This window comes from Diplotaxodon limnothrissa, linkage group LG5 (genome assembly GCF_057381915.1).
Source record: "Diplotaxodon limnothrissa isolate DT_005_m linkage group LG5, D_limnothrissa_male_GT1.1, whole genome shotgun sequence".
In the NCBI taxonomy this organism is placed as follows: domain Eukaryota; kingdom Metazoa; phylum Chordata; class Actinopteri; order Cichliformes; family Cichlidae; genus Diplotaxodon; species Diplotaxodon limnothrissa.
Genome location: NC_140600.1, coordinates 37,108,696 through 37,125,235, shown reverse-complemented (window position 1 = coordinate 37,125,235; position 16,540 = coordinate 37,108,696). Strand labels below are relative to the sequence as shown.

At 40.5% G+C, this 16,540-nt stretch overlaps 1 protein-coding gene across 1 annotated transcript; it reads right to left on the bottom strand.

The window, feature by feature from the left end:
• Positions 1–3,505: 3,505 nt before the first annotated feature.
• Positions 3,506–12,187, bottom strand: LOC146632788 (cytochrome c oxidase subunit FA4). Its single transcript, XM_085354692.1, has 4 exons — positions 12,146–12,187; positions 8,909–8,994; positions 6,493–6,556; positions 3,506–3,562 (listed from the first exon to the last, which is right to left on the bottom strand). The coding sequence occupies exons 1-4, from the start codon at positions 12,185–12,187 to the stop codon at positions 3,506–3,508; spliced, it is 249 nt and encodes an 82-aa protein (XP_085210818.1).
• Between the last annotated feature and the right edge of the window lie 4,353 nt (positions 12,188–16,540).

Here is a 16,540-nt window from a genome sequence, read left to right as displayed (position 1 = left end):
CCTGTTCCTTTATGAAAGGTCATGAGGGAGAGGCGTTAAAGACAAACATTGGTTTTCTCTTTGATTTTTACATCACTCCAGCTCTGGGAGAAAACATGAAAGGCCTCTCTATCTCTGCTAGATCAGTGGATCTGCCCAGGGCCTCGCAACAACTGCCACATTACCCTCCACCACCACCACCGATGCCTCCTGTTTTGCGGCATGTCCTATTTACTTATTTATTTGTCCCTTCTCCACCCACAACTTACTTCTTATCTCAGCCATTAAAATTAATCCTCTTCTAAAAATATCTGCTCAGAGACGATTTAATCGAGGAGGAGATGGTCTTCATAAGTCTGTCTCATTCTGCTTCGCTGATGAGAGCTCTCACATCAACTTATGTAATGGAAAAGCAGCACTACCTGTGTTTGTGAAGCAGAGATCTTAATCACACGCTGCCATAGTTCATTGCCTTCTGAAGTCTGATTGGGGCTGCATGTCTGCATTCATGTTTGCAGTTATGGAAAAGGATTGCCTGGGTTTGTTGACACGGTGTCATGGTCTGGGTGGGCACCTGCAGGTCTCCGACAGTGGCCCCTCCTCCTTTGGGCGGAGTTCGGTTGCTCCTCCCTGGCTGACCACCTGTGAGCAATCATGCCAGCAGTATATCAGACCTGCGCTCTCAACCATTCATCGCCTGAGTATCTGCTATCCCCATGTCAGTCGAGTGGAGCATCATAACTCTGTCAGACGCTGTGTGATGTCTTACTTGTTTTTCTTGTCCTCAGAGGTAGCACCTGGAGTGGAGATCTTGTCTCCCTCACTCCCGCCTTCCTGGACCTGGGCCGCCTGCTGCTAACACGACGTGGCCTGCCGGCCCACCACTCACTTGCCTGCCTCCCCACGCTTCGACCGCTTCCGGGCTTCCGCCCCACCTGTCACCTCCACCTGAAACCAAGTAAGGCAACTCAATTCAACTGTGGAGGATCGTTGATTGTCTGCTGGATCCCACTGACCGTGATCTCCTCTTATTCCAGTGCCCCGGCCCCTGCCTAGTCCTGTTTCTACCTCCCCGCTGCCTCTGCTGTTCAGCCGTCTCCTAGAGGTGTCTAGGTCGCCCTCTTTATCGTAAATAATCCTACGCGCCACGAGTGTGGTGGCGCCGCTTTGCTTTTGCTTTTGTTTGCCTGTGGGCGGAAATAAATCATTTGTTCCCTACCGTCTCGCTTCCGGGTTGGTTTCTGCACCTGTGTCCATCTTTGTTCCCTCGTGCCGCTGGGCCGTGACACACTGAGTTTTGAAGCCGTATGAATATACTAATTCAGCTCTATAGTCCTCCTTAAATAGCAGTGTTGCCTTGACTTCTGTTGAGTTTAGAAAATAGCTAAAAAGCAGTCAAGGAAAGCGTATTATTAGACTACGAGAGCTTAAAAATGATGTTTGTGAAGGAACAGGGTGCAGGTGATGTTTTTGAAAAGCTTTTACTCCTAATTAGTAAGTTGTTTCATAGTGAGCTGCTCTCGCCTCTGTGTGTTAGTTTTATATTACCGCAAAGAGGCAGTGCAATCACGGCGACCTGTGAAGCTGTTCAGGTTGGGTAATAACTGTCCCCCCTGTGTGTGTCTGTGTGTGTGACCTTGCGATTATGCCCCAGTGTGATACTTTGGCCCAGCTGATTACCTGTCAGCAGGTTTTGTGCATCTGACACAAACACACACACAATACCCAGCAACAGACAATACCCACAGGGCAGGTCACCACATTGTTGGAGAAAGCATATTACTGTTTAAAAGCTGCACACACACAGACACACTCACATAAATGGACCCATGCAGGGTCTGGAACATAGATTGTCTATTAAGCAGTGTATTAGAAGAACCCAGGGGTCTGTCATTGAGACAGGTTGTGTGCCATTAGAGCGGGATTTTATGTTGTCAGGTGGCCAGTGATACTGAGTGAGGGCGCGCGCACATGTAGACTCACACAGACACACAACATTCATCATTCAATGAACTCTCCAAGAGGGGAGAATTGTGCCAGCAGGAGACATATTTGTAGAAACGAATGCTTCTGAGTGTCCTTTTCCTGCTCCATACCTTGAAAAAAAAATGTGGTTTTGGTCTTTAAAAGACACGCAGTGATCAAACAGTTTTGTGTCTTTGGACGGCATCTTTCTGGGACAGAAACTTGGTTTAAGAGCTCAGTAACCCACACAAACATTAGTCTCTCATGATTGATTCTATTTCTGTCCTCTTTATCTGCAAGTTCATTTCTCAGCATGTGTCCATGTGTGGCTTACATATCCAATCAGCCGCAGATTTGTGAAGTGATGAGCCTAATATTATTTTTTGTCTGGAGGTTGTTGTTTTTTTGTTTTTTTGTTTTTATAGAATATGAAAAAGTTCAATAGAAAAGTCAGCTACAAATATTAGAAGCTTATAGTGTATGTAACAATTTTACAAACCGTTTAATTAACACCAACAGCGTGAGTGGAATTCTGTGTTAAAATTTTCCTATATGCGGATGCTGTTCTTAAAATCTTCTGCTTAATAACTAAATAACTAACCCCGGACCTCTCCTCCTGCTGGCCACTAGAAAGAATGCAGCTTTAGGGCGCTCATGTCCACTGTTTCTTGTTTTTTCCATCTACTTTTGGCTCCATTGTTTCTCATCTATGAAACCCTGGTGCATAATAAAGTGTAAATTGCTCATCTGTTTATTATTATTATTTTTATTATTATTATAAATAATTCTTGTTGCCATCATAAGGTCTTTGTTTGACAGAAGCTCCCTATTGTTATTTGCGTGTGTGTGTTTTAAGTAGTAGGAAGTTGCTGATCCTGTGTTTTTTGGTGTGTTATTCCATTTCATGATGTGAAATACATCTGCATAAACACAATAAGCATGATGCAAAGCACTTGGTAAAAAAGAAGATAACAGCTTGGCATTATGTTACTTTACTTTATATCACATCATTAAGTTAGTGTGTTAGAAAGGTTAGAAGGCATGAAACACACACTTGCTTAATTGTTTATGTCTCAAGCATGTTTATGTTGTAATGCAGAGTAGGGTGAGAAGTCATGAAGCTGCACATATCAACATTGCAAATGTGTGATATGTGCAGCTTTGAGAAAATAGGCTGGATCACTTCCAGCCTCAGAGATGAATTTCAGAGTAAGACCCTGACCTTTGACCTCCTAGTTAAAGTGCCCTTACAAGAAAGAAAAATGATAAAACTATCACAGATTGATTCGTGCTTATTATTTAAGCCGTTTAAGAATAAAAAACTTAATGTTTATATTTAGAGTCCACTGAAAGATTTTTTTTTTAATGCTGTGTATGTCAGTTGGATAAACCAACACTTTTTATGACAACACTAAAAATCCAGTCATCTGTCTCATGTGATCTTTATTTATTTTTGTTCACAGTGTATATTAGAGAGCATCAGAAAGAAGTTTCACATCAGTGAGATAACAGCAGGAGGTCCTGCTAAACTTGGTGCCCCTGGAGTTGCCTGGAGGACCTTTTAGAAGTCAGGTCCCTCTTTTTTCAGGTTCTTGTAGTCTGTGTTGATGGCCACAAACTGCGGAAGGAAGGAGGAATACATTTAAATCTGTTTTGCTTAAATTAAATTCATCAGTGTCGTCTTTAGGATAGCATTTTACAAAAACAGAGGGGAATATAAAAACCAAAAAAAGCCTAGAACTTCTCACCCTCTAGTATAAACAAACACTACCATGTACTGTGACCTCTGTCTATTTTTTTTTCTTATATTTTCATCCCACTGATGCTTTTAGGACAACAGTTTGCTGTAGGGGTTGGCAGATTATTGCCCTGGCCAAATCATTTTTCTTTAAGTTTTGAGGCCGAGTTCCACATAAAGTAAATCAACTTAAAGGCATGGTTCTTTGAGAGGTGGGTATGTCACAGCCAATCTGTGCTCTTGAGAAACATGTCTCTCCATTCCACTGTCCAATCAGAGTGCTGTGTAACCAATGAGCACTGCAGGTTACGTCACAGATAATAGAATAGAATAGAATAGAATTCAACTTTATTGTCATTGCACATGCACAGGTACAGGGCAACGAAATGCAGTTTGCATCCATCCAGAAGTGCTTTAGTGATATAGATATATTACAATATATATTAGCAATAATATAGTTATGTAAGTATATTACAGAAATGGGTCTATTATGTTATAATATACACGGTATGAGGTATGTTGTGAATATTCTATAACTATAAGTATGTACAGGCTGTAGTGAGTACAAGCTATGTACAGGCTATGAACAGGATATAAATATGAAAAACTATACAGAATATGAAATAAATATTCTGTATTTATAAATAAATAACTTTACAGAAATCTGAGATATACAGCTATACAGAAATGGGAACTATGCAAGATAAGCTCTGTGAAGCAGTTCTGGTGAGTGATCAGAAGCGGATATGTTTGTTTTGTTTTTATTTTATTTTTTTTAAATTAAGGGTGTGAAACTCCCTTGACTTTCGTTCATGGGCTACATGCACCCCAACGCTGTCATTGTTGCTTGGATTTTTCTTCTACTTTCGACTGCTTCCTTTAGGGTTTGCTACAGTGAAGCATCTGCCTCCATCTCACAACATCTTTAGCATCCTCCTCTGTCACACCAATCCTCTGCTCTTCATTACATCCATGGATCTTCAATCTTCTCTGTGGTCTTTCTTTTTCTCCTGACTCGAAGCTCCGTCTTCAGTATCCTTTGTCTAATATACCCACCATCACCGCTCCGCATGATCAAACCATCTCAGCCTTGCCTCTGTAATTTTTGTCTCCAAACCACTCATCCTGTCCTTCTGATGTGCTCACACCTAATCTTGTCAAACCTCCCATCTCCAGTTTGGTCTCCTGTCTCTTTGTTAGTTCCTCCATCTCCATCGCCAAACCTTGCCTTTCACTTCTGCTGTCCTTCTGTACCAAATCCCAGCCTTATGCTCTTCTTCACCCACTCCACCCCATCTGCACTCTCTTCTTCACCTCTCATCTGCTGTCCTTTGCTTTGGATGGTTGACCACAGGTATTTAAACTCATGCACCTTCACTACCTCTGCTCCTTGCATTTTCAGTGTTACACCTGTTTCCTTCTCATTCTCACACATATTCTATCTTGCATCTTCTGACTTTAATTCCTCTTGTTTCCAGCGCATACCTTCATGTCTCCAGAATCTCTTCCAGCTGCTCCCTACCCTCACTACAATCATGAGGTCATCTGTAAAAATCATAGTTCATGGGAACTCTGACCTGACCTCATCTGTCAACCTGTCCATCACCACTGCAAACAAAAATTAGCTAAGAGCCAGTACCTGATGTAATCCCACCCCCTGATTCCTGATGTGAAGCCATCTGTCACTACCACATATCTCACCACTATCTTTCTTTGCTCATACACATCCTGCACAGCCTTTTTGTCTCTGCATGATCTGGCAAACGTGGCTAATGTAGTATAAGAAAACTATAAAATAGACTTTGCAGCGAGACCTTTTCCTCAGATAAAATAAACAGTTTTGGCAACATAATCCATTCTTAACAACTTCGTCCAGAATAAAAAAAGTTTGCAGTTTTTACTGTAAATACCAATAAAATTTTGTGTTGTTCACCGAACACCGAAATGTTCATTCACTGCAAATTGATTTAAATTCCAAATATCAGTTATCATTCTCTGGATTATTAACTGCTACTGGCGTTGGCCCTGATAAAACTAATCGGTCGACCCTTAGTTTGCATATGCCATGGATAATAAATACTGTGCGAGTGCATGTGTGTGTCCTGCACGCTTCTCAGACCTCCAGCCGTGAAATCACTGGCAGTGATTATTTTCTCCACATGTATTTTTCTTGATTGGTCTGCCACTAAAACCCTCACCTCCCCCCTCATCCCTTCTCACTTCACCCTCCTCATTATGATCATTGTTTGGACTTCAGTAGAATTTCGATGCGAGACCTTTGCCTTCCTATCGAGAATTAAACATGCCATGTCCTGACCTTTTGTCTGCAGGGACTTTCATTCCACTAGCGTGCAACGCAGCCTTCAAGCCCCAAGAAAACACTCTTTTTCTCTGAAAAATATCATCCAAATGTTCTTTAGTGGGTCCTGTCAAGTGGCTGTTTTTCTGCTTTATTTTGGGTCAGTTTTGTTTATATTTTCTTTAGTTTGTTTGGAGCTCTGGCCTTGTTCAGAGGTAAGGCAAATTATTACCAACCACTAAAAGCTCCTGGTTCCATCTGCTTTAATTTGTTTTTGAGAGACACTTTGTTTTCCTTTGTTTGAGCAGATGTGAAGAAAGCCAGGAAGCAGCGTCATGTATTTGACATTTTGCCAGAACTGATTTGTCAGAATCTATTTTGGTCATTTTTAAGCTGATGATAAATGTGAGATTTTCAGTGAATGAGTGAAACAATGCCATTCTTGTCTAGATTACTATTCTGGCATGATTGGTGCAAATGTGGTCTTGGTGTGTGATGGGATTATAGTCACCTTGTATTGGTAGGTTGGGTCGAGCTTGCTCCAGGGCTCCGGGTTGTTGTTCTTATCCCAGAGGCTGCAAATGTGCAGAGATTCATGGCATGCAGGATAAAGAGGAGCAGGACAAAGGAGAAAAAAGACAGAACATAAGCATAAAGCAAGGCAGGTAAAGAGAAAAAGACTTAAACAAGGGTAACAGACCACGATGCAACAAATAACAAGGGAAAGAAAGACAGAGCAACAGAAGGACGGAGACAAAAGAAGATAAATATGTGGATGCCGAATGGAGACAGAAGTTGGGGGGAGAAGAGAGAGTGATTATGAGATAAGGTGAACTCATCCCAGTGACTTGGCAGTTCTCCTCTGTTCATTAACCAAAGTCTGGATTTCACAGCACTCCTCTGTGACTGTCCATCCCTCCTCCTCCTCCCCTCCGGCAACACGTCACACCGCCAAAGCACAAACAAAGAGACAGAGAGACCGATGGCAGAGAAAGCATATCTCCCCTCCTCGCTTTCCATTACCACCAACAGTAGTGTCTGCAGCTGGTGATGAGGTCAGGCTTTATGGCTGACCCTCAGAACAAGTGGGTTTGTGTAGCTCAAAGTAGGACACGAGCAGTGAACATTTACTGTATGTGAGCGGTCACCGAGTTCAGTGCGGTTAGTGCAGTTCTAAAACATGACAGTTTAATGCTGCTACCTGATTAAATTGTCTTATTCTTAGTGTTTACGCCTTGTTTTGATACTCGTATTGAAATCAGTGCATACTTACAGTTCTGTGTTTTCAGCACCACTCGGCAAAATATCCTTTTGGTTTTTAAAGTTGGAAATAAACACAAGCCATCCAGCAAATAGGCATTAACCATACAAAGTCGCTGCTTAAGAACTTGCTTTTTAGCAAATGCTCCTTTGTATTCAGCTGAGAGAGTTTGTAGTCTTGATTAAGGTAATTTCAGACAATTTTGTTCAATCACTTCAAGTTCTAAGATACTTTAAACTTGCATGGATAGCATGTTTAAACATGTGTGGCTGGATTTTAATGATGCTGAAGTGAGAACTTCTGTTTTGTTTAATAGGCCATGTTGTGTCATGAACTTTAATTGTCTAAGACTCATGTTAGAAGGAACTGGGCAGTTAGAGTTGAATTTGGGTCTTTTGTGGCTGTGACTAAGTGAAAGAATAAGAACTCTGGTCTTTGAACTTTGTTAATTTAGAGGCTGCATGAGGAGGGGCTCTTTAGGTCTGTTGGCCTACAGGTTTCATAGTTGTTAAAACCAAAGTAATTCCAAGTTTGACCAGCTCTCCAATGGTTGCAAGCTGATGGTGACTAGTTGGAAAAGTCAAAACTCCAACAACACTGGTCGTATGTAGAACAACTGTTTTACTTGACCAACAGATGGCTTGTGTCCTTCATCAGGCTTGAAGATGACTCTGATCCTGGTATTTTAATCCACTATTCCTTCCAGCTGTGGAGTGTTTCCTCTGTGACACAAATTATTTGTTTTATTTGTCTACCCTTCAGACACTGATTTTTGTAATGATCATGTGGGATTTATCAGATTTTGGACTGTGAAAATTAAAAGCATGAAGACATTGTCAATCGTAGTTTGGCTTCAACAAGTAGCTGAGACGGGAGTAAATTTCAGCTACTGAATTGATTGTCATGAAATTTGGAGAAACATGGGCAAAGATGGTACCTGGTTTTTTTCTTCTACTGTACCATTCTGCTGAGTGACTGTCTTCTGCTCGTCAAATACATTTCATTGCGATGTTGACCCTGTGCTAACTTGCATATGACAAGTAAAACTGAAAACTGAAAAAATGTTGTTTCTGATCTTTTATCACTTTATTTCAAATTGTGATATGGAACATTGGCTTTGGTAGAAGATGGACTCTGACTGTCTGACTATGTCGCAGTAATTTGGACCTAATTTTCAGATCCTTGGTGGTTAAGAACTTCTTTGTTGTTATCGCCACAATTTTTACCAATTTTTGAATACTTAGCTGACTGAATTATTCTCGAACTTTTTAGGGGTCTTACCAAATCCATAATGACTTTAAGAGAGTTCAGCAGCAGAAAGTAGTAGCGAATTAACATTTAAAGAGAAGCAGGGGTTACATTTGGTTCTTTTTACTTTAGAAATTAACACATCTATACAAGTGACATTGGGGTTCAGAGGTGATAGCGTTTTATGTATTCCATCCACTTGCTGACTCCAAATCTTTCTGATTTTATGTTTTAAAATAGAGTATGTCATGTCAGCAGAGACCCAGATCAAAACTGGGACCAGCTATTGAAACCAAACCGTCCAGGCAGTTTGATATCAAGCTTTAATCAGCCAACGTTTCAAAACCTGTAAACTCACACTAGCAATAGCAAAGTGGAAGAATCCTACGGTGTGCAGACAAACAATATGAAAACTTACGTGACATGCGGCCCTCTTGCCAGACGGATCAGGTAGAGAGAGGCCCCTGTGATGCCCAGAGTCATGAAGAAAAATTGAGGGATTAACTGAGGAAAGGACAGTAGAGGAGAGGAGGGTTGCATTAGTCCCAGAGCACAGAGACAGAAGGTGGTAAACAAACACATTCCATCAAGTGGTTGGCTGTGATATGTACCATGAACATACGCCCGTGTGAAATACACACACATATACTGGTAGTTGTTATTCCTGTTTTCCCTCTCCCTGCCCTCCTCCATATGCATGAGACCCAGGCCATGTGTGAGGCAGCTCACTGTCAGCCTGGGTTGAACGGGCAAGGACGCAGTGGAAGAGAGAGCTGCCGCGTCTCTGTGTGCCAGCCTCTCCTCCTATAACGCTATACCTGTCACAGTGAGTGACAGAAACACAAACACACACTGAGGCGGAGGCACACCTAACGCATACACTCACACAAATGTGCACAAAAATGAGCTTACACACCCAGTGGGTGCTCTCAGACGCACAGTCATGAATGTGTTTATGCAGACACATTTATCTGATATCCTGAGAGGTGATGATGATGGGATTTAAACATTTTAAAAAGTACATTAAGGGGAAGGGGGAGGAAATGTGATGTCATCCTAAACACCCAAAGCTTAGGTGTGACAATCCCTTCACCATGGCGCATCTATTTATCAGCACTACATAGGCATAACTTTCCTAATATTACTGTGTGATACTGTGTATACAAGATGGAGAGGGAGAGGCACACCACTGGCGAACAGCTGTTCGCAGCCCACACAGATCTAGTCAAGCTGTAGAGAGATGACAGTTTGATCAGGTTGAACTGAAGGATGTCTCTGCTCAGCTGTATCTCGACATCTGTCTTCTGTCTGATTGCGTTGCCACTTGCCTTGTTGTTGATTAGGAGAAAGTCTGGTGATGATAAAACTTTGATATTTTCTACTTTAAAGCATAGACTATATGATAGATAGACTTGGGAAGTTATTGCAGAAGTTCCTTTAAAAGGGCTTTAGTTAGCAGGATTTGACAGTTCTGGTTTCAAAATGAAGTGCCGTTGTATAAAAGTCTGAGAAAACGAATCCAGTGCTGACTCGATTTGTGATCTCAGTAAAGACTTTCATGGTTTCAGGTACTAGTTTTAAGTTTTAAATCCAAATATCAGTAGAATTGATACCAAAGCCGGCAGCCGGTATCATATTGATACTTTTCTTTCTATCCTGCAAGTCCAGTATGTATCTCACAGAACTGTAAGAAATAAATCTTTTTGAAATGGAAAAACTATACCTATGCACTATGAAAAATGTCACAAAAAATATATTTTGTGTTGACTGTCACGCCTATTTTGTTTACAGCCTATAGAACATTTAAAGAACAGAAGACAGCCACATTAAAATTACAGGTCTCCCAAAAAAAAGTTTGAAAAGCTGAAAGATGTGTTTTGTTGTATCAACTAATTATTGCGGAAAGCAAAATTCACAGTGATTTAGTGGTCATTAAAGTGTGTTCAGCATTTGCAAATTGATGATGATTCCTCTCATAAATCATGACACACTGCTCTCCCCTACATAAGCTGCCTTTATAGTTTAACAGTATTGGTGTCATTCAAAATCAGGAGTGACATCACCGTGGCTACGCTCTCGTTTTCATTCAGAGCATTTTATAGACTTTTGGTCCTCATGTCCATGTGTCAAAATGAAGTTTGAATAGTTTTGCAGCCAGCAGTTAGTTAATACAAATGGTAATCTGCAGATTATTTTCCTGCTTGTGTTATTAATATTTTGTCTTAATTCATGTTAAATATCACCCAGAATCCAAGGTGCCAATTAACCAAATATCATAATAATTAAGAAATTATGCACTAACATGAAACTAGTCGTCTGCATGCGTTATCAATTAAGATTAAATGATTTCTCACCTTTCTTTATTATCCTTGTCAACACGTTGTCAAATGTGTTTCATCTTAATTATCTCCATATTTCTTGTTTGATCATCAATAGCCTGAAACCTAAAGATGCTGATTTGCATTTGTAAGCTAATGAGCTGAAACCAGTGAGTATTTCCAGTTTTGTTTTTTTTAATCACAACTGAGCGTCAGTAGGATTGTAGTCAGTTTTCATCAACTAAAACAGACTTTTTCCTTGTGTATCTAGCACATGTTGTCTTACTCGTGTACTGCACAGTGTGCCCACGCTGCATGTTTTTTGTTTGCTTTTTCTCCAAGTAAGATCTCGATGAACTTGGCATAACCTTGAAAAAAGGTTCACGCTGTGCACTGCACAAACACTGTATCTTACTGCAGATGCCTCTCTTAGATCATCACTGAAGCGGCAGCACATATAAACACAAACAAAGCAGGTCAGCTTTTATCGCTGACACTCAAACAAACACCAAGAAAATAATGAAGACTGTCGTGTGCCGGGAGCTGTCCAATCCCCGGGTGCTGATCTCTTCATGTCGAGCCACGCAGCAGAGGGTTTCACCTTTCACCATCAGCCTGACCGATATAGGAAATGTTTTATGCTCGCTGGGGTTCGATACTGACGCTGCCCTTATTACTTTTCTGGTGCACTGCCAAGCCAACAACGTCAATCCTCAAATTTGGGTCAGCCCAGCACAGCTTTGAAGCAGAAAAAAAGACAGCTTCTGTGTCTTTCTTCTGCTTTCATTTTATTATGTTGGTAAAGCAAATTAAGATGCCAGCGTAATTATACACTGCCACAGTACTTGTTTCAAACAAGTTGATCAGGAAAGGAGTTATAATTGTTGTAACAAAAGAATCCAGACTTTAAGGTCCACTTATTAGTTTTCTGAAGCTTTCTGTAATCTCTGAGCTGTCATTGTGAAATTGAAAGGGACTCAGTTACTAATTAATAACATTAGTATGTCTTGTAGACAGTATTTTACTGCATTTTTAAGACATAAGTTGTAGTTGCAAATTGGTATTCTAGTGCCACGCTTTAAGCTGCACAGTAACATATTGCTCTCAGCGGCGTCGAGGCGGTGTTGCACATTATTCATGCCATTTACACGGTTGGCTTCAAATGTATCTTCTATCATTCTTCACTGTCATGTTTTCAGTTTTGTGTCTCTTTTTCAGTGACTTGCAGTTTAGAAGTGCAACTGTTAGCAAACACCAGTCTAAAATTACAGTCAGCTGTTTAGGCCTTGTTTATAAATCTCTGACTATATAAAAGATAAATGAATGACGGAACCTACCCCTGGATGTTTCTTCGCATGTTGAAACATGGTTTTAATCATCTTTATAAGTCTTCCACAAACAAATCCACCAAAAAAAAAAGACAGTTAAAGGCTGATGAAGATATCCATATAAGAGACTCTCTATCTCTGCAGATTATTACAAAGAGGTGCTTGCTAGCTTAAGTACAGTATGTTGGCCAGTGTGGCGAAACCTGTTGCCAGTCTATCCCGTCTCTCCACCCCCCCACCCGCCCTCGTGTTGGATAAATGAGAGGGTCAGAGGCGAGTGGGAGGAGGGGAGCAGAGCGGGAGAGACAGTCCTAATCCACATAATGACATCTGTTGAGGACACTGTATGTTTCCACTGAGGCTCACTGAGTACTCTGTGTCCTAAAGTGTTTTGTTGTACAACAACAAAACTGCAGATTCTGAACACTTTTTTTTTTTTTTTGATGCAACAGATAGAGACATTTACCCAGACATTTCCTCCTGAAGGTGCAGCAGTAGTGTTGCTATAATAGATTCATGTTTAGACAGCACACCAACAATACAGCCATTGTGCTGGCTAGTTTCACAATGTATTGTCATTTCTGAAACGATGAGCCACTATTTTTATGGGTAGCCATTACTCTTAAACTGTAAAATCATCCCTCGGTGGCCATAAAATTGTGCTGCTTTTGCAGAGCACCTTGTTCTGTGCGAAGAGGAGAGAAACTGCAGAATCCAACACGTCCCTCGGGTCGAGACCTTTGTCCCGGACATGATAATGGCAATTGATTAGTCGGCGATGCAGCACTTGCAGACCTTACAGGTTTCTTAACAGCATTTTCCGACCTAATTTAATTAACATCAAAATGCTGTGCACTGCAAAATGTACAGGTCATTGCAATTACCTACTTAAGGTGCTATTTATCATGCGATACAGCAAAGTGGTTGCATTTTAAGCCACATTAGTGTCATTATTGTAATGCCAGACTAATATGTTGGTCAGTGGATCTACCACTATGCTACATAAAGAAGCATCTCAGCACTGTTTTATATCAGTTCTAACTTAGACCACCCTCATGAGGTTGGTTTGAGATGTCCGGATAATTAATTTTTTGATTTCGGTGAAATTTGATAGAAACATTCATAATTGCCAGATGATTTATTTAAATAGTATTTCTGGTCAACACAGAATTGAAAGGACAAGCATGAGTTTTTGTTCAGATGTTAACAGTAGGCCTGGATACACATTAGTTCATTCAGGCCTAAAAGGTAGCTTTCCCAAACACAGGTTAATTGCTGATTACTAAAACCTGGACTACGGAGTCTTGGACTTAAAACCACCTGTGCTAATCTGAATGAGCTGGACTGAGGTTGGACAGAGTTACACTCTAAAAGCTTAAAACCGTTTGGAACAGTAAAGGCAATGAAAACGATGGCACCGGATAAGCTCTGCTCTGAAAAAACTGTAGAAATCTATAGAATCTATGGGAAGAATTCATTGATTTCAGGTAACATTTGTTGGCTTCATCTTGTTACTTTTTTGTGAAATCGCTGAGATGGCATGATAGTAGAGGTCCTGCACATATGTTGAGGAAGAATATAACAATGAATTAAAAAAAACTGCTGCTGATTCATGAACAGTCTAAAACTGATGAAGGACCTACAAATAAGGAAAGAGAATCAGCAGCCTTGAAGAACATAACAGATGATGACGATGATGATCAGATCAGGCATCATACGCACTTACACTAAGTATATGAAAACTTTCAACTTTGAAAATAGAAAAAGAAAATGCAAACTTTCAGTTGCTCCTGTGTCATCTGATATGAAATATGTTCTACTTTTAACTAATTCTACAAAATCATCTCTGTATGCAACTCATTAATACATCTGGATTATCAGACTGCTGCCGCGGGAGCTTGGCATCCACACTGCTGACGGTAAAACAGCTGTTGTGATAATGACAATGCAGCATCTTTAACGAATAAGAACTCATTTAATCAAATTGCATAAAAATGTCAGGAAGAATTTGTCTGGCTGGTGATGCTCACTGATCGTCATTAATATAGTGCAAGTAACTCATTGATCTTCTTTGACAAATGACGTTAATCTAAAATTAAACTTAACTCCTGGAGGTTTAATTTAGTCCTGGAGTAGCTCCAATTTGTCTTCAGGAAATCTGTTTAAATAATCCAGGACTAGGTTAAGTCTAGGTAACGGATGTCAAACATAAGGCCTGGGGGCCGGAATCGGCCTGCATTGTAGAGAAACTGAGACTTTCTGTTTAAATTCTTTTTTTCTTCTTTTTCTGATATTAAAATATCTCAGGAATTAAATGTTTAGTTAAATGTCTTTATACTGACAGAAAGGGCAGCTTTACTGGTCCAGCCCTCTTATGATACTACTTCAAGCCACAACTAAGAAAGCTGGTTTAAGTGGCTTCTGATTTAACACCAGTCTGGGAAACCACCCCATTATTTATTTATTTTTCTTACTCAAGTCCAAGTACTCAAATTGAGCTCGATGGGCCCTTTGTCTCAGAATTAGCTGAATGCTTGCAGCATTGAAGGTTTTCTGAGCATTGGAAAACTCTTTTAATTAACCTATAGGATAAATATTATAGCTGCCGTACTTCACCAGCCACAGGGTTGTTCACCTGTCTTTTCACCCATTCATCTATGTGAATGTGATTTATCTTGAGGGGAATTTCTTCAAATGTAGATTTGTGGTGGACATGGGTCAGGGTAACTGAGACCTCAAAGCCATCCTGATTTTCTTTCTTATTTATATTATGTTTGAGACAAACATCCACTTGGACTCAAGGCTGGCCTGATGATAATTTGGTGGTTAAAGGTCAAGAACACTGTAACACACTATTCAAAAACATTTTTCTGTTCATTATTCATTAACTCAAGAACAGAATGAGAGTTGGAACCTGGTTGGAGGAAGAATACAGATGTTGTTATTATAGTTTTAATTCGTCCTGAAATTCTGTATCAGTGCATCTAAAAGAAACAAGGATAACAGATCCTTCCATCCACGTGTCACGGCTCGGCTTGGACGCTGCATAATTTGCCCCCATTTCCTGAACTTTTAACATGTTTACTGCATCAAAGTTGTGAAATATCTGGGATTGATTTATGCTCTTGTGCTTTCGTCCTGGAGTCTTGTGAGTCACCCTAAGTTGTTTTACCTGATGCTTGTCAGTGGAAAAGAATGCTATTTCTGTATACCACATGACAAAGGTAATGGGTGCAATTTGTCACCCAGCAAGGATAGAGAGATTGATGAAGGTTGATGGGGAAGGAAAGGTGTTGAACAAAAAGAGGTTGGGGGGGAAAATGAGATGCATTAAGACTAAAGCGGTGAGAGAAAAAGTCAATACATACTCCCCCTCCCTTATCAGTCTCTTCCATTGTTCCCCCTAACAGATTGCAAGCCGAGTGTTTATAATAAGAGGCAGACTGCAATATCCAAATGTTTCTCACTGGTGATATGTAGCTAAGAGAAAGGCTGGCTTTTAATGAGATTTTCTTTGTAAGAATGGATACAGTGGGATGGGTCTGACTCCAGTTTTGACCCTGCACAATGCTGGATGTGAATCTTGTGTCTGTATTTCTAGAAAAATGGCAAAAAGAAAAATTTATTTTTGTAGAGAAAAATACTGGCACATATCCATAAAGTTCTTCATAACATCTGCTGTCTATTTGTTGCAAAAATAAAAGGTTAAAGTCCCAGTCATAGAGGACTAGAGGTATGGGTAATCATGTGGCAACCAATCATCATGAGGGAAAAATATGTATTTCTTGACCAGTTGGCAAATGGTTGCTGAAAGACGATGGAAGCTCCTGTGTATTTTCCATGGAAGAGTCCAACTTTTCTGCAGCAACTGAGCTGTAGGGACTGTGAAAAGTGCGACACAAACTGGAAATGGAGAATTTTACCTTCAAAGCGAAAGTTGGAACTTTTTCTTTGAAAGCAAACGTTTTTTTGTTTGTTTGTTTTTTAAATGAGAAATCTCCAAGCGACCATAGCAAGGCGAACACAGTACGCTCTTTGCAACCTGGCAATGGACTGTGATCTCCAAGAATCGCATCCCTATCAGTCAGGGAATGTGCTTTTTTTTTTTTTTTTTTCCTCATGATTGGCGGTTGCCAGATTGGTGCTGATTGTTCTTGCTCATGTGACTGAGGCCCGAGATGCAAATCTACAGGCTACCCACCCACTACACTCAAATCACAAGGTGCCACTCCTCCATGTGTGGTGAGATAGATGTTAGACTGTCTTTTGTGCAGTATGTGCAGTAGATATAGATATACACTGTCTGGCTGGCCACGACATTAAAAACACTGACAGGTTAAGTGAAAAACATGAATCATTTCCACAAACCGCCAAACTTCGGCATAGCTGCACACTGACAGTAAC